Here is a 27,335-nt window from a genome sequence, read left to right as displayed (position 1 = left end):
GGCCAACGCTACCATTAGGCCCTACAGAAAAGAAGTCTCACTGTACAGAGAAGTAGACAATTCAGAGAGAGGTAAACACAGAAAGTTTACAAAGTGGTGCAACGGTTTTTGCCGGAGGGGATTGCAGTAAACATTTTATTTTGAGGCCCTTCACCTACAAGATTGCAGTAAACATTGTTTTTTGAGGCCCGTCACCCACAGTGTCGTCGTTCAAACTTCAGTTCCAGGTTCCAGTTCAGATCTAGTTCAGTTCCAGGTTCCAGCTTCAGTTCCAGGTTCCAGTTCAGTTCCAGGTTCCAGCTTCAGTTCCAGGTTCCAGTTCAGTTCCAGGTTCCAGCTTCAGTTCCAGGTTCCAGTTCAGTTCCAGGTTCCCGCTTCTATTTAAGATTCCCGCTCCAGATTCCAGTTTTTGAGAAAAAGTGAAGAATGTCGAATGAAAATTTACGAAAGTAAGTCACGCATTTTAAGTTCGCACTCGATTAGGAAATCTGTTAGGAGTGTTGAATAACAATTTTTTCTTGTTTTTACAGCGTTGGCTTAATTAATTTGTTTTTCTAATATTTTTTTCTCTCATTTAGAATAACCGCAATTCCAATTTCAGATCCTTCAGATCCTGAATCTGACAAATATGTTGCTTCATCCTTTTTGAAAGAAATAGGGAGTAAAGGTTTAAATATCCCTTTGAATTTTGATTCTTCAAGTCAAGTCTTCAAGTCATGGGATTATAATCCCACTTCAATTGTGAAATTTTTGACTACTGTGGGTAATTTAATGGCCAAAGAAAATGCGACTGAAAGAAGTAGTATAAATATGGGGGACAATTCTAAGGACGATATAACACACACACCTATTGAGGATAAGAGCAACAAGGAGAGTTTGAATCAAAGAGTAATTGGGTCAATAATGGATCCCCTGGGAAATATTCAACTGCTTGAAAATGCAAAATTTAAAAAACCTTTTTTAGCCAAGTGAGAAAGGTAAAAACACTGCTGGGGTGGCTAAACTCGCAGGTGATATATGCATTACCCGATTAGAGCAACAGGAACATTACTTAATTTTTTTGAAGATAGAGATTACTCCAATATTATAAATTCAGAGGAACTTAAAAAGGAAGTGGCGCAGGCATATTGACCAGGAAATACAGCTGGAAATAAATTCAATGATTTAGCTGAATTGAGACAATCATCCAATGAAACAGTGTGTCAATTCTATAAGAGGGTGGAGCTTGCCACAAAATCATATCGATCGGGGTATGGCGGATTAGTAGGTTTTTCTGATAGTATAGGCCTAGATTGTTTTATTGAAGGCTCGAGACTAAATATTAAGAGATATTTATTAGAACACCAGGATGATTATAATTCCCTCTCTGAAGCGTATAAGATAGCGCAGTGTTTTGAAGCTATTGAAAATGCAATTGGTGAAGAAAAACAGGAATTTTTTCAGCAACCGTAGATACTGAATTTTGTTGGACAGGACAGAAGGAAGGACTCCGTCTGAACTGGCCTGACGTAAAACGTGACCAGGGGGATAGGTAGATTTTTTTTTAGTGCAGGATATAGGGATCATATTAGGAATTTAAGTAGAAATTTTAGGAAAAAAAAATTTATGACTGAGAAACTGAGAATTTCTTATAAGGCATTGATCTAGAAAGGTATATTATCAAGAGAGACGAGAAATTTATTATTAGGAACCGACGTAATGAGGCGTTGTGTCGAGAAAGAGGAGTCTGGTGAAGGGGCGAACTATGGTTGACCGAGGGACCAGATAAACTGAGAATTTATTAGGAACCAACGTAATGAGGCGCTGTGTCGAGAGAGATGAGGCTGGTGAAGGGGCGGACGACGGTCGACCGACGGACCAGCGGTTAACGGGTTTCAGAGGATCCTGGGAAAGGAAGGTCTGAGCGGTTAACGGGTTCAGAGAATCCTGGGAAAGGAAGATCTGAGCTCCCAAGGGCGAAGAGAGAGGTAGGCGGTGGAGCACCCAACCTCGAAAACTCTGCAGGTTTCGTACCATGGAAAATAGTCGACAGGGCGAAAAAGAGCGTGCCAGAAGTCGACAGGGCGGAAAAGAGTTCCGTGCCAGAGAGGAAAATAGTCGACAGGGCGGAAAAGAGGTCCGTGCCAGGAGTCGACAGGGCGGGAAAGAGTTCCGTGCCAGAGAGGAAAATAGTCGACAGGGCGGAAAAGAGTTCCGTTATAGGAGTCGACAGGGCGGAAAAGAGTTCCGTGCCAGGGGGAGTGACAGATAATAATTTTGTGTCTTGGCTGTTGAACAATTTTTGACGGTCTGTTTCTGAAAGAAGGTGTTCTTTATTGTTATCCGCTAGGAGGCGTTGGCAAGGACAAAGGGATCCCTAGAACAGCTAAAACAGTCTTGCCAAGTGTCCTAGTAGATTCGGCAATAAAACTGGCTCATGATCACTTACTCATTGGTGGTCACATGTCTATGGAGAAGACATTAGATCGAGTAAGTCGTATCTTTGTATTTGATAGAATGGGTGCAAAAGTTCGAGAGTATTGCGAGAACTGTAATTTGTGCATGCGTAGGAATAAAATGCATCAGAACGTCAATCCTACGTTAGGAAAAAATGAAGAGCCGGAATACCCATTCCGTGTGTTCTCGGTGGACTCTGCTGGTCCCATTGGGGGCACATTATTTGGGGCTACTGAAAACAGAAATTTTCATATTTTAGTTGGCGTTGACCATTTTTCAAAATTTTGTATCCTGAAAGCTGTGCCGAAGATAACAGCAGAAGATCTGTGCAATTTTCTTTGCAAGTCAGTGATACCCAACTTTGGCCTATTTTAAATTTTGATCACTGATTCCCATCAATTTTTCCGTTCAAATCTCATTTCACAGATGTGTGAAAAATTAAAAATTAAACATCATTTTTCGTCAAGTTATAATCCTCAATCGAATGGGTTATGTGAGAATCGTGTGAAGGTAACCAAATCCGTATTAAAAGCTTATTGTCAGGATCATCCCAATTCTTGGGATACTTATTTGCCTTTCGTTCAGAATGTATTAAACTCTACTATTTCTTCCACAATTAAATATTCACCCCATCACGTATTTTTTGGTAGGCAGCTTCTTTTATTTATGGATATTCAACTATCATTTCCTTCAATTGCCTATTTTGACAGTTATGAGGATTATATGGTTAACTTAGTTAGGAATTTATTCACGATTTACAGGATTTGTGATGAACAAATGGGAAAACAGAGAAAATCTCAAAGATTACAATATAATAAAAATGCCGTAGTACTACCAATTTTTCGAGACGGGGACTTAATTTATGTCCAAGATAAAGCCCAGAATCCAAGGGAAATCAAGGGTTTAAAGCCAAAATTTTGTGGACCATATAAAATTTTAGAAGTTTTAAAAGATTCCCCATTCTTGGTACAAGAACTTTCTGGTAATTATGGAAGAAGGGCAGTAAAGGGTCGTCTAATAAAGCCTGTAAAGGATCCAGAAACTTTCTAACGTTTAAATCCTATTTTTCAGGAGAAAATTGATATGATTAATATATCTAATATTGATAATAGTAAAGTAAAATCTAAAGATGAAGTGAAAAGCAGCAATGGTTTTAGATTACGTCAACGTCCGGGCAAGAAATTTTTGGTAGTTCAAAATTGTCTTGAGCAGCCAGTACTAAAGAATAAATCAAGATCGGAGAAATCAATAACCGTAGAATTGGAGTTATGGAATCGTGGGCATAGGAGAATCGATTCAACGTCATTTGTATACCAGCTTCCAGGGGAGATTCCAGTAGTAACTTCAGAAATAATGGAGGATAGCTCCGTTTCTAGCGAACAACATAAGGTTCAAATGGAGCCTAGTCTAGTTAGTGTAGAAGTAGATAAAGGGGAAATAGAGGTTAAGGCAGGCTCGAGTGGAGAATCAAGTAGTCTTAGGAGAAGCAATAGGAAAACAAGAAATAAACCTCCAGGTTATTATAGAAAGTATTGAAACAATTGTAGAGAGATAAGTAGAGTAAAATGATTGTAGAGATTAGTATGTTACTGCAGTAAAAACGGTGTTGGGAATCGATGTTAAGTCAAAATGAGGATGTAGCTGGTTTTTATGCTGATTAACTAGACAGGAGAAATGCTTTCATTGAAATAGGGAAAATAGAAAGATAAAAATGAAGAGCGAAAGTTGTTTGACCAACCTTTTTCAAATGATGTATTTACTTCCTTTTGATATCTTATGGATAGTAAAATAACGGAATAATTTGGAAAAAAAGAAAGAATTAAGGCTTTGGTAAAAGGAAAGTAAAAGAAAATCTCATTGTGTTTCTGTCGAAGATTATCATTTTTGTTCAAGTGTTCTGTTCAAATTTAAATTCTTTTAAAAGATATTCTGACGATGTCTAAATTTTTATATTAAGTGTAGCTACGCGAATTTTATGTGAACTTAGTATGACAATATAAAGTGAAATGTAAGTGACAATTGGAAAAATATTTTCTTGTGTCTTGTTGATTCAGTTTTAGTGCCGGTATTTTATTTCATGTTCTTGTTAAGTGAACCATTGTTTGAGGATAGAAAATCGTTTTTTTTTGGAAAAAAAAAGATTTTTAAAACCCCGGAGAAAATCCGTAAACTTTGGAAATAGGTTTTTCTTGCTTAAAACCAATAATTAAGATTCTAAATATATGCCGGAGATTCGTATGTGTAATTCTTCCCATGGTCACTTGAACCCGGAATAAACTTTATCTAAAATGCAAACATTGCAAATTGTCAACAATCCACAACCCCACTTCTTAGAAATTCTCTTTATCAGATGTTTACAGTTCTGTCAAATGGCCAGATGTGTATCTGAATATACGTTACCAATTTGGATTAGTTAAGTCAGTTCGAATTCTGTATCTGTCCTAGCCATATGTACCTTCACTGTATTATATGTATAAATAAACGTTTTATACTCTAAACACAGACTATGTGATGGTTAGAGGTTCTAGGCATCCTCCACCGGTAGAACCCAGATAATAGGCCAACGCTACCTTAAGGCCCTAAAGAGAAGAAGTCTCACTGTACAGAGAAATAGATAATTCACAGAGAAGTGAACAAAGAGATGTATATATATATATATATATATATATATATATATATATATATATATATATATATATATATATATATATATATATATATATATATATATATATATATATATATATATATATATATATATATATATACATATATATATATATATATATATATATATATATATATATATATATATATATATATATATATATATATATATATACATATATATATATATATATACATATACATAGGCTATATATACTACTACTACTACTATGACCACTAATACTACTACTGCTGGTACTGTTCTAAAATCTGGGAAACATCGAGAATGCGACTCGAGAAAAGCAAAGATCAGATAACCATTACCCGGTAATTTCCTATATCTGACACTGTTAGACAAGGGTTTTTTCACTCCGGGAAGTATAGACTATTTAAACTTTAGTTTTTTGGGGTTTAGGGGGGGAAGTACGTAGATTAGGTTAGGTTACGTATTTAATATATGCCAAGCTTTACCCCGCCCCCCCGCCTAGTGTGAAAATATATAGCCAAAATTTGTTTCTAAACTATTATATTTTTATCTTATTTTGTTTTATTTCATTAGCATTAACCAAACTTCACTTCTCGCATGTGTCCCAGATTTTAGAACAGTACCCTACTACTACTACTACTACTACTAACAACTCACTGAAACACCAAGCCACCTGAGGTCAAACACAGCTACTATCGTTCCTCCTCCCTCCCAATCTATTTCAAAAACCTCCCTCTTTACACCCTCCCAAGAAATTCTCATTTCTCTTAATCTTCCTTCCCGACATTCTCCCATCCCATTCAGGGCCGACCTACCTTTCGTTTGCCCTAGATGGTTGGTCTGCAACGACGATTTTTGGCAATTTGTCATCCTTCATATGCAGACCGTGTCCTAGCCATCTTAACTTTTCTCTCATTACTGTCCTGGAAAGCAGGATTGAACCACATTTTTCGTACTTTTAGCATACTTTTAGGGATATGGTCAGTCAGAGGGATATACAAAACAATCCGTAGGCAATTTCTCTGGAAAATATCTAGCAAATCCTCCTCTGTCTTTCGGAGCGCCCAAGCTTCAGAACCATACTTGACCACTGTAATCATTGTAGCTCATAATATTCTAATTCAACTAAACCTTTTTCAACTGTAAAAAAAGTTTGAATTTGATTAGTTATGGCTATCCTGGTCTTTATTGTTTGTTTGTTTTTTTTTTGTTTTTTTTTTAAGGTCGTATGATACCTTAAAGCAGTGGTTCTCAAACTTATCTTAGACACTCTACCCCTTTTTACTGACAAAACATTTTAGTTGTCCCTTCTCAGTTACCGGTACTAAGTAAAAATAGAACTAAAGTATAAATAAAATTGCCGTTTCTAGAGTTAAAGGGTTGTTATTTTTTCTTTGGCCAACTGCGTACCCCCTAAAAAATTTTCAGTACCCCCGAGGGGTACGCGTACCACAGTTGAGAACCATTGCCTTAAAGCATTACCCTGTCTCGTCTATTATAAACTTTTTTGAGACTCAACATGTATAAGTGAACTTTGAAGTATCGTGCCAGGAATGAGAGTTGTTACTGGGATGGAATGGAGGGGGGGGGGGGAAGAATGTATTATGGGGTAAAGAACAAGGAACTAAATGGCTCTTATAACCACAATAGTTAATTTTCATTAAGTTTCATATACGAATTTTGGCGGTACTTATTAAGAATCCAGTAGTAATGCGATAAGTGAGGTTTTGCAAATGCTAATGAAATAAAACAAAATAGAATATGAATATAATAGTTTAGAAACAAATTTGGGCTATATATTTGCACATTAGGGGGGGGGGGGCAAAGTATATCATATATTAAATACGTAACCTAACCTAGGTACCTTTTAGTCCCCCTAAACCCCAAAAAACTAAAGTTTAAACATTATTCACGGAGTGAGAAACCCGTGATTGCCAAAGGAATTAAGGGTTTAAGAAGCTGTTTGACTGGTTTCTTGAATCATGTTCGATATACAATTCTCGCGTGACTACTGGATTCTTAAATAGTACCCTTTTGACTTTCAGCATAACAACATAAAAGCATATTTAGTAAGTAGATACAGAATGGTCAAGATTTCGGCAAAAAACATACCTTTTCAAACTTGAAATACGCTTTTCGTAAATTAATCTTTTTCTAGCAGGTCTGTCAGAAATGATATTTATTAAGTCATTTCGAATAAAGCTGAAGTATACAGAAGCTGATGATTTTAATCGACAGTGTAAAGTATTTGGAACGTAAATTCGAGAAGGCTTTTTCCGGTGTCTCGTTTCTTAGAGATTTGGCCATGTATATGTCAACGAGAACAGTCCAGGGGGGCTTTTGGGACTAAAGCTAGTCGTGGGAAAGGGGTCCGTTCCCAGGCATGGTTGAACAACCAATAGCTGGAACTTCCGTTCCAGGAAAGTTACATTCTTGGCTCATTTTCTAAAGGCAGTCCATCTTTCGCCTCCGTCGTAGCTAGTTGTTCTTGTGCTACCTTGTTTTCTCTATGTGTATTCTCACGTTATTTAATAAAGACCATGTACCAACGTTTATCGTCTAAAGGAGACACGTCTTCTTTTTCCGATGAATTTCTTTCTGCGCTGACGAGGGTGAAATTTGGACTCAATGATAATGAGAAGGCACTGCGAGATGGTACTGATTCCTCGCAGGGCCGTTTGGCTACCAGGAAAAGGGAGCTGGTTTTGAAGTCCCGTGGGATGGTACTGATGCCTCACGGGATGGGTTTTTTGTTGCACTGCGAGATGGTACTGATTCCTCGCAGGGTGGTTTGGCTACCCAGGAAAAGGGAGCTGGTTTTTATGTCCCGTGGGATTGTTCTGATTCCTCACGTGTTGGGTTTTTTTTTGCACTGCGAGATGGTACTGATGCCTCGCAGGGCGGTTTGGCTACCCAGGAAAAGGGAGCTGGTTTTAAGGTCCCGTGGGATGGTACTGATGCCTCTCGGGATGGTTTTTTTTTGCACTGCGAGATGTTACTGATGCCTCGCAGGGCGGTTTGGATACCCAGGGAGAGGGAGCTGGTTGTAATATCTCGCGAGATGAGGTTGATGCCTCACGGGATGGTTTTAATGCGTAGCGCTAATAGTTATGTAGAGATATCAACAGTAGTACTGCCATTTGTCGAACCACAAGTTAGTAGAGAAAAACCAAATAGGTCTAAACCGAGGCGTTCCGCAGCAATAAAACCCCGAGGATTTTATTGGGAATAATATCTTAACGTCATTACAGCATGGTATGATTTTTAGAGTTTCTGCAATTTCATTTATTTGTCGCTGGTATTTTCAGGATTAATTAGCCTTTCCCGGTCATTCCTTTTGCCCTAATTCAAAGTTTATACATAATCCCAACTTTCCTTGTCCTCATCAAATTCAGGGGTATGGGGAACAAGTCTATTTTAAAGTATACAAAGAAAAATGAAGTGTTAAAATATCCAGTTTCCGACTACTGTTATTGGTGTGGTTCGTTTATACTATATAAATTTTTAATTATGCAAGTATTGTGTAGTGTTTATATTATGTAATTATTTACTAGTTTATGCTGAAGAATATTAGTAGGTGAGAAGTGAATAATTTGGGAAGGGTGTTGAATGTTTTGAATTCAATTAAAGTTTGAGGGTTTAATGAGAAGGGGATAAGCCAAATTTGGGAAATTTAACTTAAAACAGGGGGGAGAATCTGTAAAGTATTTGGAACGTAAATTCGAGAAGGCTTTTTCCGGTGTCTCGTTTCTTAGAGATTTGGCCATGTATATGTCAACGAGAACAGTCCAGGGGGCCTTTTGGGACTAAAGCTAGTCGTGGGAAAGGGGTCCGTTCCCAGGCATGGTTGAACAACCAATAGCTGGAACTTCCGTTCCAGGAAAGTTACATTCTTGGCTCATTTTCTAAAGGGAGTCCATCTTTCGCCTCCGTCGTAGCTAGTTGTTCTTGTGCTACCTTATTTTCTCTATGTGTATTCTCACGTTATTTAATAAAGACCATGTACCAACGTTTATCGTCTATCTTTGGAATTTACGTAAACCATTACATCTGCCAATATAAAAGGGCATATAGAAAGAACCTAAAAAGAACTAAATAGAGGTTTACAACAGTATACTCTAATCTTTTTAGTTCAAGCTAATACAATTACCGATTAAATCCCTTCCAAAATAGCACGCAACAGCAAAAAATATCAATGAAAGAGTTTTCCGTAAATATCCCAATGAAGGCCAGTCGAAAATTACATTATCATTGGCAATCACTCAGATCACATCCATAAAAAAAGCTTAGGCCGTCTGGTCGTCATGGTAACGATTCCATGAGGCCTAGACGTCTGAGAGAATGATACTGATGACGCAATAGACCTCGGTGTAAACAAACTACAGGCGCCGCGACGCCCTTGAGCCTACTAAATATTGACACGTGCCTTAGAAAACACATTTTTATGAAAAATTGATTAAATTTATTAGCGATACTTTTCAAATGCTAATGATGAGAAATGAAATTCGGTAAAGTCCTACACACGGTCACAGCAGAAATATATATAACGAACTCGAAATATATGTAGCCCTATTCGTTATATATATTTCTACTGTGCACACGGTTTGGCGGGCTTTCTAGCACTGTGTCTGTGTTAGGGAAAAAAGTGTTTATACTAAATAAAGAAAGATATTGAACCACATCCTCCGTGAACGCGGGGGTGCAATGAGACTTTGGATATTTGAGCCTTTCAGAGGCAAATCTCGGTACATTGTGTAGAATCGGGTAAGAACAAGAGAATTCTTTTGAGAGAATATATATGCATTTTATCGGGTAATGCCTATATGCTGTATAAACAAAGGGTTTCTCACTCCGGGAACTATATTTAAACTTTAGTTTTTTGGGGTGTAGGGGAAATAAAATGTACCTATGTTGGGTTAGGTTACGTATTTAATATATGCTATGATCTACCCCCCCCTAATATGCAAATATATAGCCCAATTTTGTTCATAAACTATTATATTTTTCATCCTATTTGTTTTATTTCATTTGCATTAACGAAACTTCACTTCACTTGTACTTATCGGATTCTACACAAGTACCGAAATCTCACCCGAGTTCAGTTTTTTACGTTTTTGAGGTTTTGCGTTTTTAAAACTTGAAATACCGAAATACCGACTGACGAAGTCCATACTAAAATAAAAACATTTTCCGTCCCGAAAAATTACGCGTATTTATTTTCACCACACAGTTTGTGAACTAAAATAAAGTCAAGCAGTGAAAGTTCTATTTTATTTTTCTGCATTTTTCCTTTTAAAGACGTTAGTCAATTTGCCCTCTGAAGGATCTATTAAAAACGACAATGATAAAGAGGCGCTATGTGATGGCGTCAATTTAGGGGGCAGGGGCAAAATACGTTTTCAAAATCTAGAACGTGAAATTAGCTGCTTTTTCAATTTTTCCAACAAAAAATATTAAAAAGGCATTTTTGAATGAAAATAGTGAAAAAGTTTATTTCATAACCTAGGGGTTAAAAATCCAGGTGGTAAATTATCTCTCTCTGTCTCCTCCCACCATTTGACACCACCGGCTCTATGTTTTGTGCAACAAGGGGTATATGCAAAAATATTTTAGTTATGGAATCATTTGGGATCAAGACACGAATCTTTTTTTTTCTGGAAAATTGGGAAAAAAAAGCTGGAAATAAACAGCTGGAATGACAGAATAAAAGTCAAACAAGAGGCAATTATCCATAATGTCTTGGAAAGATTAAGTTTTAATCCAAGAAGATTGATTAATGCTGAATCTTATTGATGATTTATTATTTTTGGTGCTTACTTATTAATAAAGATTTCATAGGTATGATAAAAATTGCTGGCAATGTAAGGTTTTGAGAACTGCCCATATAACTTCAGACCCCCGCCCTTCATCACATAATCGGCTGCCCCCCCCAGAGAAGAAGCTACGTACGCCATGATAATAGGTCATTTTGATGCTGGCTATTTCAAGTTTTGTCTCTGGAATTGATTGGTGTAGTGAAAATTTTTGTATATTATGCAGATTTACAGAGGATACCCAATAAATTTGTTATGGGACTCAAGGATGGCGTGACTATTAAAAAAAAAAAAAAAAAAAAAAAAAAAAAAAAAAAATCACAGATACCTACACATTACGAATTCTTAGGAAATATTTAATTGGTAATTGAAATAAATCCGAATAAAAGCAGAAATACTTCTTTCGGGCGAGAGACAGGTCTTATAAACAGAGACAAGCCCGGTACACAAATGGGAAGCAATGGCTATATCCCTAAGCAATAGGAGTGTTATATTAGGGATAGTTATATCCCCAAACGCATTGCAAGTGAGCCTTACGAGTGAAAGAACCAGAAATATAAAACCTCAGACACCTGCGGCTGTACCTATGGCTGCAAAAACCTTTGACTCGCACCTGAATTTCCTTAAATTATATTTCTCCATGAAACTCAACAAAACTGGAAATAACATACAGATAATAAGCTTCTGACATTATTGCAAAACGAGTTATTAGCAAAATTAATACAATTGTTAAACTACGAAAGTGAAAATAACAATGTTTAGCAATTAAAAAAAAAAATATTCAACGGAACTAAAACAAAATAAAACAGAAGCTGTGCTAAGCCCCTTTGTGATCAAAATAACTAAATTTCCACTTCATGAAAACATCTCTCTTCACAAAAAGTGAAGTGTCTCAAGAAATTGGGCTAACAGGCGTCATCTCTAAATCATGAAGCCGCATCGAGGACAATTTTGTACGGCATCTACCAAAATGGAAAAGTACATCTTAGAAACATCCTAGAGTTTTTTTTTCTCGTGTATTCAAAAGTTTATTATTAAATAGTTTAGTCTACCAAAATCCGATTTTTAGCGGACAATTCGTCGCTTTACTCTGTTGAAGCGGACTTGTTAACACTCGCAGTAATTTTATTTATAACGCCGACATAAAATACGATATTAATGAGAAGAAAGGTCCTCGAAAACTCGTTTCACGTTCTTCTAATTTTAAAGTTAATAATGAGCTCTTGAGTCACGAACTACATACAAAACAATAATTGCGCTTCCGTCAAAATTTTTTTATGCATACTTGGTAGCGAATCTGAACCAAACTAATATTTCGGAAAGTTCTGGCACCCAACTTGCATTTAAAAAGCAATTTTAAAGTTAAACAGGCTTTTTTGGGTTTGAGATATTGTGCAGAACACAATCTGAAAGCAGAAAGGAGCCTTGCAGAATAGCCAATGCCATATCCAGGGAGGGTTTACCGGATTTGAACCACCCTTCCCCCCAAATTCTTATCCGACAAGTAAAAAAAATAATAAATGTGCATACAAACAATTTTTTTATGTGCTATGTAAAGTGTTTTTTTTTTTGTAAAACCCTTAAAATCCTGGGGATTCAAAATCCAGGATATGGCCTTGAGAGAAGCTTAGCTTTATAGCTTCCGACTTTTCCTTATTGTTTTTCATGCAGTCTTTTTTGGGTACTGTTTTGAAATATGGGACACACGCATCGAGAAAAGCAAAATCAGATAACCATTACCCGGCAATTGGATGTCTGACGCAGCATAAACAAGGGTTTTCACTTCGGAAACTCTATTTAAACTTTAATTTTTGGGGTTTAGAGGGAAAAAAGGTACCTAGGTTAGGTTAGGTTCCGTATTTAATATATGCTATGCTTTTAATGTTCAAATATATAGACCAAATTTGTTCATAAGCTATTATATTTTCATCCTATTTTGTTTGTTTCATTAGCATTAACCAAACTTCACTTCTCGCATGTGTCCAGGATTTTCGAATTGTACCCTTTTTTGTTTCTGATTTCAAAGTCGAAACGGTTTTATGGATTTATTATTTGTTTTGTTAGTGAAGACAAATTTTGTATGAACATTATATAAAACTGATGGAAGTCGGAGTGTAATTATAAATTTTATATACATACATAAATGAACATTATCAATATAAGAGTCGAGCATTTTTCTTATCTAAAAAAATCGTCAGCGAAAATAATGCTTTAGTCTATATAAGTTCAATGCTATCCTTTCATTCGTTACTAAAAAATGTACGGGTCGACTGTGTTTTACAAATTTAGTTCTAATAATACACCAAAAAGAATATGTTGCAGTGAATCGGCTTGTAACAAGTTTGCCTTTGCATCTGAAATGTAAATTAATTCTGATAGTCATTAGAAAACTACTTTTTTTATTATCTTCCAAAAGAGTAATATTATTCAGTGTCAAACAATTACTAAACACAAGTCAAAACAATTTATACATCTTCCACTCTGAAAGGGAATTCTTACAAACATTTATACAGCCGTACGTATCGCCACGATTGGCCATTATACACGCATTGACCAATGCAATTAGCAGTGGATTTCTCGACTAAGGTTCCCCAATTCCTTACGAAGACCCTACCTTTCCCTACTGATGCTGACACAAATCCCAACTGGTCTAATGTCTCTTATGTTTTGTCTCAGAATACACTCCTAGTCGCTATAGGTATAATGCAGCTTGTTCTCAATATGCGTTATGCTAAAAACTACTGAAATATCTGATGTCCATTGTTAGAACCTTACGTGTGGAAATATAAAACTCTTCGATCTTTCCAGGAGGAAAAAAAATAAGAAGAACACAAAGCAAAAACACACTTGCACACAAAGGTTTCTTTCAAAGATTGGTCAGAAGTAGGAATAGAAAACAAATTAATAGAAGGAAGAAACGCACCTTTTTTTTCCATTCGGCCCCCTTCCCGTAGTAAATATTTCATATTTGCAAAATCATAATAATCCATGTGAAGCTCTTACTCAGGGGGAGGTTTTGGGATCGTGCCCCCAGACAGAATTTCTAACAATATTGTATCAGGCTTTTAATTTGGTCGTCATACCCAGAGCGAAAATAACTATTTCGTCTTAAGAACAAGAATAGTAAAACACAACTGTGTTTCAAGAACACGCCGACCGTGACTAGGGAGCTAAAAAACTGAATATTCATAATAATAGATAACAGCCATTCTAAACTATTATTAAAGATTAGCTCTAAGGACAGTACATGCCCCGGTAGTCCCCGAGCCAGGCACCTATAAAATCTCACAGTTTTTATGATTTTCCTCATAATTCCTTACATTTTCCATAGACTGCATGCACTTTTTCGTTTTTGTGTTTTGTAAAAATGCTCTCATCCCTTAGAATATATGCATGCATACATGCCTTGTTACAGAGCTTTTAATATAAACTGTTTAAAGGCCGATAAATCATTTTGGGATCATCAACCAACATACGTAAACTCCGTAACTGAAGCTTCGGTGTTAATGCGTGAAGAAGCCTTAAAATGAAATGAACACTTACCGGTCCAGGAGAGCCAGGATCAGGATGTCGAAAATGTTGATCCCAAGGGTAGGGTACAGCAGGATGATATGAGCTTGGTTCTCCATACTGGGCTGTGGATGTGCCTCTCGTCCCAGATCCAGGTGAATCTGACGAACTACCCCACATTACACTATCTTATCGTTGACGATGGCCTCTTTTATCGTGTTCTAACTTAATCTTAGTTTCTATCACAGTTATAAACCACATTCTTCGAATTCACAGATTTACAGGTAATTATTTGAGTTTAGCATCTATCAGAATGAGTCGCTGAAAGGGTCGGTTTATTTCCACAGGCTTGGAGGAACCATATTTGATCTGAATTTTCGTAAACAACAATGATGCAATAGTAATACAAAAACAACAGAAAAGGTAAAAGCTTCAGTAGTCTCTTTTCAACATCAAGAGAAAATTGATGCATTTTAAAATAATGTTCTTGACTCAGAAATCGGTATTAGAACGCCTGACAACGTCAAAAAATCTCGAAGCTTCAAATTTTTATTAGCAGATTTACTATACTTTTTCTAATAGCTTCAAAACCTCCCCGTAATTCCAGAGAGACAACTTCAGTTCGCTCAAGAGAAGGGACAAGATCAAGGCCATATCCAGGGAGGAGGGAGATTAGGGGGATTAAACCCTCCTCCAAAATGTTTGTCCAACGTAGCAAAAATGCATATAAAAAAATTTTGATACGTTTTTTAAAGTTTTTGTAGCCCCCCCCCACCCCCAAAGAAAAAACGCATCCCCCACCTGAACAAAATCCTGGATACGGCACTGGACGAGAGCCAAGAATTTCTTAGTTAGAAAACCCCCTATTTTTACCATATTCTCGGGAAAACATTTCATTTTTTACGTTAATTAAGACATGTCATTTATTTTCAGGAAGCGATAGCCCATTGGTCTCCCCAGGAACGGCGACGCAACATATTGCACCTTCTTTCTATATTATTAGAAACCAAGACCACCCAGTACCAAATCTTTGAAGTCCAATAGCAACTAAAACACTTGATATCAGAATAGAAATTCACTAAGAATCCTTATCATTCAACCGTTGCCATCAACCAGTAGGCGGCGACAATTTAAAAGGCGTAAACTGCACTAAATGGACGGAGGGGATTTTCGCCTGGCGGATTCGTCTCCATTTGCCAAGTTTTTTACAATAAGGTCTTTTAAGCCTTTAGGACGCAGCAAAAGAAGTCTGATATAAAAAGCGTAATTTCCTAACTATTTTGGCAGCCAAGAAAAGAAAACAACACATTTTCGAAAGATTCATAGCCCTGAAGTTTCTTGAGAGTTAAATAAGTCTGAAAACTAGAATGAACCAGTCTATTCATTGCGCATAGCTCATGAGCTTATGAGCTTAGAAGTCACTCGCGCATGAGCTTATGTTTGATGGGTGTAAATCTCAATAGCACAAAACATTTCACCTCAGATCTTTAGAATAACCGCACAAGCAGTGCTAGCTTACAGAAAATTTGATGTGTTTGGGATTTAACAAGTAACCACCAGCCACGTTTATCTCTGCTTCAATCTGAGGGGTATGCTAGTCCATCGTCAGTGTATTATTATTTTGATCAACATGATTCTTTCCTATAAACTATTGTCCAGGCTATTTTTCTTAAGCCAAATAGCATTTGTTCTAGGGGCTCAAATGGTGTAGGTCAATATGTTCCTGCTTCCTCTTAGTCCCAAATTAGTCCACGAATTGATGGGTACAGTCCAAAAAGCGAGTAAACTGTAGGTTATACCTTTGTAATGGATGTTTTAGTATTTATCTCGTAGGTTACTTAAAAGGGCTTCATAGCCTCCTAAAGAATGTTTGAGAGTCTCTCAGAGGAGAACGGGGTGGTTTTGTAAGCATTAATCGATATTATAAAAAATAATAATCAGTGACATAGCTGGGATGTGCGAATTGACTTCTGCATAGGGCAAACAAAGCTACGCCAGTGCTTGAATCTTAACGTTACTTATTTCTACTGGTGGTTTTAAAAAACCTAATTTTATAAGGAGCTGGTAGATATTTCCCCCCAAAACAGAGCAAAAAAGTCAGTTTAAAACGTTTGGGATACTTGTGTCCACCCGGTTATTTTAAATGAAAAAACTTGATTCAGCCTAAAAAGTTTGTTTTGAAGCGCCAAGTCAATCGTAGCCTATATGGTACCATATCTAAGCAAAATTTTTAAAGTATTACTTATAGGCTTTAGCGAAAGGAGCTGACAACTGGGGAGAGGGTTAAAACCACAGGAACCACTATTAAAACAGTGCTAGCAATGTCTGACAAAATAAAGTTTTCAAAAGAGCCTTTATATGACTCATTTACAACATTACAAGAATAAAAAGAAATGTTCAACTATAAAATAAATGTTCAACTATAAAATAAAAAGCATGTTTTATTTTTTAGTAAATAACCAGTACTTCATTTTTCTTAAATAAATTAAATATTTTAGTAACAGAATTATTTTATTACGTTTGTAATTTTAATACCGAGTCCCAAACAACATCATACGTTCCACGTTCCTTTGCATTCACTTGACTCAACTTTGAAATGAAGTAGACGAAATAGTGAAAAATGTATTTTCAGAAACTCCCCCCATTGTCAGTGGTTGGACTGCCAGCAGATTAGAGGCCAGCTCAAATCAAAACAGAACCAACCACAAACGATCTTAACGAAAGAACAAAGAGCTACCAACAAAAAAAGTCACTAACTAATTGCAATAATGACGAAAGATTTTTTTGGCAAACAGCAGGCCTAACCATTCTGACTGTGCAGGATGTTTATTACCAGAAACAATGCCAGTCTCGTGCTGTTTTAATAGCTATAATTTAAATTGTATAGTTGGGGTACAGTTTTTACTTCGTTATTTGAAATGAGTTTTCGTAAAATAAAAATAAAACTGACATTAACTTAAAGCTAACTGAACAGTATTAGACGCATTTAAAAGCAATTTGGTTAAACGGAAATGCAAGGGGTTGCCCACTAGGTCCTCTCCCCATACCTGAGGCAACATATAAGGCTAGATAAAGGCACAGGAGGTGAAACCGGAGAGACAAAGTAATATTGACCTATGATGGGAAGTTCAAAACCACTTGATGAAATATTTGAGCCCCCCAGAAGCCAACACAGTTTACTTTTTTTAGGTTATAACATCAAAGCACTTAATTGACCTTGATGCATGCAACTTTTCTTATGGAAATTCCCTAAAGCTGAGTACCAATTCCTAAAAACGAAAAAGAAGACTTCAGTAAACAGACAATAGGTGGATTTTTAAGAAGACAATTTGACTGATTTTACACTAAAATGCAGCTTACTTAAACATATTTTATAGGCTTAAATAAACGCAAAAAAGAAAAAAAAATGGAAAATTGTAATTTATATCAGCAATAAATCTTTTTTTTTACTTAAGGGTAATTAATCAGGAGGGGTTCCAATTAAACTCCTTTTAGCAGTTATTTCTTCGTATGATGTTGATTAATTTAGTTTTTGAAAAACGCATGTACTGACTCTAATGGCCTCCTCAAGAAAAGGATTTAAAGACGAAAGTAAATAAAAAAAAAGACAAAAGTAAGAAATTATAATGTACTAGCATATTCTTTAAAATGACACAAATAAAATAAGGACTTAGAATATCTCTCATAGGTTTTACTCAAGGGCGGATCCATGATTTTTTTCGGGGGGGGGGGGTTACTAATTTTTTACTTTTTCGGGGGGGGGGTACTAATTTTTGACTCAGTTTTCGACTAATTATACTTATTTTTATCTAGGTTTTACTAATTTTCGACTCGGTCAAAAATTTCGGGGGGGGGGTTCAAACCGGGTAACCCCCCCCCCGGGATACGGCCTTGGTTTTACTTGATTATGTTTTATAAAGGTAAATTTTTATGGGTGTCAGAGGTTTTGTTCTAGGAAGAGACAGATACATGAAAAAGGTGTAATTTTGAGTCAAGATATCTGGATTTTAGTTGTTTCCCCGCAAAGTTTTTGCTATGGAGTGAGTTAACACTAAGTCTAACAGGTGAACTACCAAAAACATTTTTATGAGCAATGAAAAGAGTTATTTTTTTATAAATAATTGCCGTGACAACTGAGAGGAAGGAAACGCAAAACTACTTAATCAAATTAAAGATGTGTTTAAAAATTAGGAAGGTCGTGTAGGCTTTTGGCTTAGAGGACTATTTAAAGGTAGATAGTAATTAACTCTTGAACTTAACTTTAACACTATCATTTGTAGCTCTTTTTAAGCAACTAAAATGAAAGGAAAACAAAGAGAAGGCTTCTTAAACCTGGCCAAGAGTAACAGATATTATACAAGTGTATACAAATCTATGTCTTACGGGGACAAAGGGTTATCGGAGAAATTCTTTTCTAGGAAAGAGAGAGGGGATAATGGGCAAATATGCCTATACAGTTCCTCTTTTTTATTTTATAGAGTAATATATTTCTATTTGATATCTTATATAAGCTAATTTATGCTCTTTAAAAATTTTTAAATTGCTCTTTATTTTATTTTTTAAGGGGGGGGGGGAACTGTGCACTTAAACTTAGTAAAATTAAACAACCAAATTTTTAAATAAGTTACGGTACGAGAGCTTTTCTTATGGTATACTAAGAAATTAAAACACACCAAGCAATTCCAATGCGTGATTAAGCAGTAAGGTTTTCAGGAGGGGACACCTATTTATAGAGACCATGTACACGAGGTGGCGCGTGCCAATCATGCTGGAAATGTGCCAAAGGTGTCGGAAACTGTGGCAGAAATATGCAGTACACGTGGCGTCTGATATTTATAAAAGGTGACGGAAAGTGGGCGCCCACTCGGGTTTTAAAGAGAGACCAGAACAACTAAATTTAATCCTGCATCAATGGAGGTTTAGGAGTTCAAAGTTTCGATATTGTTTTACAAAGCGGTAAGCGCACGAAAATTGAAGTTTCGTTAGCGCTAATGAAATAAAACAAAATAGGATGAAAATATAATAATTCAGAAACAAATTTGGTCTATATATTTGCAAATTAGGGGGGGGGGGTTGTAAAGCATAACATATATTAAATACGTAAACTAACTTAACCTGATCAACCCAACTTAGGTACCTTTTAGTCCCCCTAAACCCCACAAAACTAAAGTTTACATATAGTTCCCGGAGTGAGAAACCCTTTGTAATGCCTATCTGTATACAGCGTCTCGTATAAGTACCGGGTTTTATCCTGTCCGATTTTCAATACAATTGTCGGGCGCTTACCACTTTGTAAAACAGTACCAAAGTTTTCCTTCGGACAACCTGTATATCTAAGACATAATATTTTCTAGGAAGAGATGAGGAAGGCAAAATTTTGGAGCTGAAATAACTTCGAAGAAAACCAGCCATGCATAGACAACCTAATTGACTAGTATGAGTAGTTATAGGGAAAATAGTACGAGTCCAGGGGTATCAAGAAGAGGCACGGCCAAACTACCCCCCCCCCATGAATAAGAATCTGATTATATGCTCTTTATTTTCTTCTTCCCAAACTGTATCCACTTCGTTTTTATTTTAAGAAAATCGAACGTAGAGGTGGATACCTGCAAGCAAAAAAGGGTTTTCTCCCCCAAATTGGCCAAACAAACATCTTCCAGTAAAAATGTTGGCCTAAAAATATGATGTTTGTTATTTCTCTCCCCCGTCCCCACTCCATAAAAAAATCCATTGAAACCGACCTAAGTTCAGACCTGTGTGCGTCCACGTACGTGGAAGTGCAACTAAATCCTAAACTTGATCCTAGATAGGAGTTTCCGTAACAAAGAATCTCTCAGTAGGAGTCAGGCAAAATGACGGGATGATCCGGTATCCGTTACTTTTAGTCCCGAACAGTATATCAGTATAGCGAGAAATGCAAGCAAATAGGTCTGTATTTGTTTAAAACTGTAATCTATTTTTGCTACCATATAGGGCAAAGAGGGAGTGTTCGGCAGACAAAAGCAGCTAGTGAAACATTTGATAATGTATTTGACTATATCTGTTACGTATCTTTTCACATGAAGAGGCCACATCAAAGGATTTTCAGGACAGCTTCACGCATGCTTGGTTCTTTATTCTGAATGTGATTACTTTCACTGTTTAACAGGCACACAGAATGCATTTTATGTTACATGATACACACCGCATTTCTTTTATTAAAAAATGCGATGCTAATGCACCTTTGAATGTAAAAAAGTGTGGTTGGGCTCCCAAGATTATTTTTCAGACACAGCTTGGCGGCAAAATTTATTTCAAAATCAATTGGGTCTTATAAAATTATACCAATTAGTGTCAGTAAGGTAACTTAAGTTATTCGGATGTCCTTTCTTTGGCCTTTTTGTCATCTCTCAACCAGTACATGGGTATTTATACTTTCAGTTAGTCTTTTGGGCATGTAGTTCGTCTTTGAAAGGACGTCTTTTAAGCCCAATTCGGAGTCGATTTCGGTGTAGGATAAATAAGTCAGTCTCGGGCATTTATGGTCAAATTCAACGCTAATAAAAATGGCCGTGAGGGCAAAAGTTATTAAAGATGAATTTTCCTTTGCATATAAAAGAGTGTAGTTTGACTCCCGAGGTTCGAGTGGAATTTTTCAGACATAGCTTGGCAGCAAAATTTTTTTCAAAATAATTTTTTTAAAGTCATTATGGCGAAGACAATTTTTTTAATCAACTTAAAACAACTATAACCATCTTTGGGTTTTATGATCTTATTGTCTTGACGAGATTATTTTAAAAAGCATACTAAAACACTAAAAAATTTATCACAGATAATGCCGTTTTCAAAAATATTTCTGAATTTTGAACAACAACTTGATGGTATATATGAGCCCCATCAACAGGCAATCGTCATCAAATACAGGGACGTCAATTGAGAGGGGAATTTGCCCCCAAAATCCCCCTATATTTCGAAGAATACATTTTTATGTATATTCATTCAAAAGGGGATTTTTGTACTTCCGTTGAGAAAAATTGAGGAAATAGCAAAACTGCCCCGCCCCCTAGATTTTGAGAAATCAATTTGGTCCTCCCATAAGATTTTCGTGAATTGACGCCAATGGGTGTTTAGTGGCACTAGGTGTTTACCCCCACCCCCACCCCTCCCCCCATAAAATAACCCCAGTAAAATACGTATTAATACATAAAATTAATAAAGCTATTTACAGATTACACATTTGTAGCAGAGAAATAGTGACGGATACAACAGGAAAACGTTTTGCGAAATCACAGATAGTTCTTTTTTAGTTTTACTATTTATTCTAACTTCCAATTTGGGATCAGGGTTTAGATAGACAAGTTAATTTACACATACGAGTGCATCCAGATAATTTGTCCAGTTGCGTTCTAATATTTCTGTCATGGTTTTCACTTCAACCTTATTTTCAATAAAAACAGGCCGTTCATCAAAGCCAAGATTTCAGCTATTAATTCGATGGATTCCATTGCCAGATTTTTTCAATAAAAGTATTGCAAGGTTCTCCGCTTATATGAGATTGCCGAAGACATAAGAATTTATTCTGCGAAAGCAAATGGAGGATCAAAATTCTCAAAGGTTGACCAAGAAACTGGAATTAATTTAAAAAAGAATCTTAATTGGTGTTGTTGATTTTTTTTTTTTTTTTACGAAATGGGAATGTATTGAAAAAAGAATATGTGGAGGCTTGGAGTGTTCAGTGTTGAATTGTACCATGTCCATTTTTTGACACCTTGACAAGCAGTACTTTACTTTTTACTTATACTCGCTGCGGGACCCGACGTGAGCGCCTCACCTGGCATCTAGAAGACTTCGTATGGTTGACTCCCATTTGTCGCAATCTTATGCCAGCTCTTCAGCAAACCGGAGCCAGCAGCTCTCCCACTTTCTGCTAAACCTATGAAACCCACCAATGGTGTCAAGGTCTTTTTTGACAGTTGCCCACCAATTCTTCAATTGACCGCCAGGACGTCTGCGCCAAACTGACAAAGAAGCAGCTAGAACTTTTGGCTCAAGCTTTACTTTTTTAGTGGATTCATGACCAAGTTCTGATTTGGGCAGTGGCTAAGCATTGTCGTTGGTTGTTGACGTGTTATAAAAAATATATGATTTCCTTTCGGAGCAGCTGCGAAAGCTAATCCACTCGGCTTTTATTAGAAAGTCATAATACTTATTATTGCAGAACAGCCTTTTCCGATTTTATTTTGAATTTGGTCCATTTCAGTGGCAAACCTTGCTTATGATTATGAAATTAAGTTTATTTGCTTTGTTGGGTTATTTTCAAATATAAGTCCTGACTCATTTGTTTCGACACCAGGAACGATATTTGCAGATATAGACACAATATCTATTTTTGGCTGAACTTTACACTGGGGTTTGCAACTGTCTTTCATGTACTATTTTAAATTTTGTCAAAAGCAAAACAATATTTGTTTATGTACTTTTTCTGCCACCCCAATTTTATTTGTTATTGTTTTTATGTGTAGTTTCTTATCGGTTCAATGTATGAATTTGAAAAAAGGAAGGTATGAACAGAAAGAATTCTTTGACTTTCCACGTCCTTAGCCCAACAGGGAAATGGAATAATTGCAAACAATTCCAGTTAAATTTTATAATATGTTGCATTATTTCAACTTTCTACATAATATAGATAATTCAATATCACATTGGTATGTAAGCAGGTATCAATGTCAATGGGGTTGGCCAAATTCATGGGGAGAGACATACGGGTGGCATAGAAATTAAAATATAGAATAGAATCAAAACAGACAAATCACATGAGACAATATAGGAAAATTTTCTTGTAAACTTTGATGGTTGTGGTCTTCGGTACCAGTTCTTTTCCAAAATAGAGTAACTTCAAACTTAAAAGAGGGGAAGAGGAAAAAAAGAAAAAAAATGACAAATATCTGTCCCGTATAACATCCATTGTATAGTTTTCAATTGCTTGATCTTCGGTAAAAAAAAAAGAAAAAAAAGAAAAAAAAAATGTCGAGGCAGCGAAGAATTGTGTATCCAATCCCCACTCTGGTTTTGAGTCCCGCCAAAAAGCTTCATAATCAATTTATTATGTTTAATAGGGTTCAAATGAACTATCAATTTTTTAAGGCGTAATCTTCATATGCGTATTTTGATTTAATTTAACGCGGAAATAAGGTATTTTTTCACCATAAATTTTTAGTTGAAGGTAAATTTCGCGACAAAATAAGTTAGAAAGTAAAAAATAAAATGATAAAAATTAGAAAAAAAATTTCAGCAGTACATGATGAAACGGAAAAAATCAAAAACTACTTCGTCTTTATCGATACTGCAGCAGATATGGCATCGGAATTGAATGTACTGGTCAATTTACATAAATATATGTTCATTCTACGTAAGCGTGTTTTTTGAAAAAGTAAGAGGAAACATGGATTAAAAAAGTGCCTATAGTACCAGGGACAAAGGAATGATTATCCCTGTATTTCTCCAACTGAGGTTAAAATATTTTTTTTTAGCCGTAAAGCTACTCTTGGAGCGAGCCGAATCGATGACTAGCCGTCGGATGATTTTCCAAATATCTGCGACAATGTAGTTGCCACCGTTGAAGTCGTGACGGTTGCATACGGTCTGTTGCAAGTATACACAACTTTGTGCCTCTGAATGTGCCTCTAGCACTATCATGTGCAGTTATAGAAGTCTTCTTGTGTGATACTACTAGGTTTTACAATTTATTGCAAACTTTCAGACGCTCATAGAATAAAATATTAATGGAAGTCGTGAAATATTAATGAAATTAAATTCTTCCACAATACGTTACTACAAAGTATAAAGAATATTAGGAATTTGAAGACATCAAGCTAAGTAAGCTTTGGAGGGCGCAAAGCTCCTTCAAGGGAGGTTGAGAACTCTCTTAAGCAAGGGAAAGATTTCAAGATATTACGGGGAAGGTATATGGACCAGCCTAAAATTTCCCTATTGTTGCAAATGTTCGTTTCGAGGGTTAAAGTTACTTATAGGACAGAAATCAGATAGGAAAAAAAGAAAAACAACGTTATATTCTAGAGTCAATATTCGTTCCACTTTTTTGTGTGGCCTCTTCTGTAGTAAAAAAGAGTAGTAGCATTCGATCTTTCATTCAATACTGTTTCAAACTATAATGCTTTTCACGGTGACAATTGCGTCTCAATCCCTCCCCCTCCCTAATGAGGCCTATGCTACATAGGTCTACAAAAGTTTGCGGATTTTTCGAGTTTTGTGCATACCCTAAAACTATATCTGGCCCCATCAGAGGGGCTTGAAATGCAAAAGCGACGGCTGAGACTATTATATTGAAAAGGGCATTGATTGGGGATTCGAAAGGTATATTTATGTTTTTCTGCTATCTGATTACTATCTTACAAGTAACCTTAACCCTTCCCAAAAGCTACTTGAGACTTAGAAGAAGTACTTTTTTCCAGACATTCAAATAGGGGCAGGTCATCCGGGCTCAAGCCCCCAAGACCCTGCGATTTTGTGTTTTTTCCACATTTCCGTGCATTCTCTACATAGTTTTCGTTGTTTTTTTAACAAACAAAAACAGCCCCTCCCCCCTAAACAAAATCTGAACATTCACATGGAGAAAATTATTTTGTGTGTCACGCACCTGCTCTGTCACCCGTACCCTCTGCCCATAGCTCTTATTGACTCGCGGCTTCAAATAACAAAGAAATTCACATACTTTTAGTCCAAGCTATTTAAAATCTATGGACAAATAAAAGCAATGAACTTCATAGCCAAGCCCTAAAACAAGGTTTACAAGCCTCTTAACGCCTCCCTTAAAAAACAATTATTGTAGTCTACTATTGTTCCGATGGTCAGTAATAACTACAGACTTGGCTAATTGAGAAGGGTAATACTTTGTATATATTAATATCGATGAATATCTCAGGGTGGCATAGGCAACCGTGATCATCTATTACTTCATGAATTCAATATCGAGTATAGCTTGGCCTGCTTCTTAAAATGTCTCTGTGTCTATTTTAGTATTTAAGAAAGACCAACCTTTAAAAAATCAATCATCACGAATGTCTCGTAAGTCCATTTCTTTCATCACAATAAACATATTAACCCTCCGATTGGTTAATTATAATTCACCCCTGAAGGCACTATCACTTCACTATTTCTTATAAACTCTCCGCCGCAAGCAAAAGAGAATAAACCGACCCTTGTTTTTGCAGGCACCCACAGACTGTTTCCAATCCTCGATGTAAAGAAACTAACTCTTGCCAGTATGAGTCTTCTAGACTCAAAACACGACTAAAACGGCTTAGGCCAAGCGGCGCACAATCAAATTGATAGGCCTGCCAGAGTTTGGGCCAGTTAAAAACTCTGGATGGTTGCCGAAGTTTAACTAGCTCGATATGGACGCCGACGGGCTTAACCCGCTTTGGTTACAGGGCACGAATCCAATACATGACGCTGTGAAAAAAATGATAGATTTTTGATAACTGCGATTATGGTGAATACTCGGTGATGGTATAAGTATGAATATTTATCAAATCAAAAACGACGTTTGCTTTTTTTTTCTTAGCAAGTCTGTGCAATTAAATCGAGAACGGAAAGGTATTTGATAAACCGTTTCTTGTCATTGAACCACTATTTGTGAAAACTACTAAAGTGTTACTTCGTGAAAACTTTAATATAGAATCAAAAATCAAGGGGCAATTTTTTTTTAACAAGAAGAATTATTTCTTTTGTAAAAATAAGTTAACATATGCTATTAATTGGCTGGTCATTTTTCGACCTGTTACTTGGTAAAATTAATCAATCTATCTAATGAAAGGAAACATCGCTCATAGTATTTTTACGTTAAGTGAATTTTTAAGTCGTCTTGACATTTGCTTAACATTGGTTTTTTATGTAAGAAAAAAAAAAGAATTGAAACATTAAAAAGCTTCCTTTTTAACTGATATTTGTGAAAGCCATTAAAAAATAGGATTTAATATTTTCATATTATACTGAACTTTCAAACGTTGACAAAAACGGAAGTTTTGCTATTGTAAAATATTTATGTCCATTTCAGGTTTTACCCAAACATGATCATATCTTTATGCAACCGTGTACGCAAGAGACGGCACTTCAAGCCCGTTTTCCACCAAGATCTCGTGAATTTTACATTTTTTTTCTTTAATTCCTTATGTATTCAAGTATTTCACCGCCGGTGCAAATCACAAAAATTAGTGGGAGGGGCAAAACGTTTTTTTTAATCTAGAGGGGGCAATCTCTTGTCAATAAAAGTTATCAAAGTGGCATTTTGCGGTGAAAAAAAAAAACAAATCAAGGTATTTTTCAAAATTCAGAGGGGGACAAAATATAGAAGGGTAAATTGCCATCCCTCCTCCGAAATTGATGCAAGTTCACATATTTTTTGCATAAAAAACCGCCCCACTCTTTCGAATATTTGGTCACGTTGTAGATGTGTAGATGTACAGGAATTCGTTCTTTATGCCAAATTTGTTTTACTTTGAAACCAGACAGGATGACCCTGTTGATTGACAAAATGTCATTATTCAGCCAAAAAGAGAATACAAATGGATTTGAGAAGCGATAATTAAAAGCAAAATTAGCAAATGAAATAGATGGACCTAGAGAAGAACTATAGCAGCTTAAAGAAGCGACACTAGACTTCATAGTCCAGACCGACGGTGCTGATATCCGTTTCTTGGACCTTCAGCTTGAAAGAGCAATGGGGGCCAGCCATCCTGTACTTTCGCACACCTTTCCTGTTTGATTTCCGTAGATTTCTCCATGTACTCACATAGAGCTGGGTCAACTCTGGCTGAACTTACATAGTAGCTTAGCAACAACATATCGTCCTGGACAAAACGAAAGGGTCTATGTTACACCTTCAAATGTTTAGCAAAATTAAGGTTTTAAGCTCTCTGCGGAAA

The 27,335-nt window shown here is 36.3% G+C and overlaps 1 protein-coding gene across 5 annotated transcripts in view; it reads right to left on the bottom strand.

The window, feature by feature from the left end:
* The window catches only part of LOC148949324 (zinc finger protein squeeze-like), a 315,758-nt gene that overhangs the window by 210,680 nt on the left and 77,743 nt on the right, over positions 1-27,335 (bottom strand). The window contains exons 1-2 of one of the 5 annotated variants that reach the window (XM_089093357.1): positions 25,609-25,852; positions 14,446-14,733 (exon numbers count right to left, since the gene is read on the bottom strand). The exons of 1 other annotated variant lie outside the window; for it this stretch is intronic. In XM_089093357.1, the coding sequence (XP_088949483.1) occupies positions 14,446-14,592 (147 nt within the window). In that variant the 5' untranslated portion in view covers positions 14,593-14,733; positions 25,609-25,852. Of the gene's footprint in view, positions 1-14,445; positions 14,987-25,446; positions 25,577-25,608; positions 25,853-27,335 lie in introns of those variants that run through there. 3 more of the 5 variants (XM_089093356.1, XM_089093359.1, XM_089093358.1) reach the window with 3 other exon arrangements.

The sequence above is a fragment of the Artemia sp. Qi Xiang Cuo genome, chromosome 8 (assembly GCF_049724085.1).
Source record: "Artemia sp. Qi Xiang Cuo chromosome 8, ASM4972408v1, whole genome shotgun sequence".
Taxonomy (NCBI): Eukaryota; Metazoa; Arthropoda; class Branchiopoda; order Anostraca; family Artemiidae; genus Artemia; species Artemia sp. Qi Xiang Cuo.
Note: the sequence above shows the minus strand (reverse complement) of the source record. Positions and strands in the feature narration are given on the sequence as shown.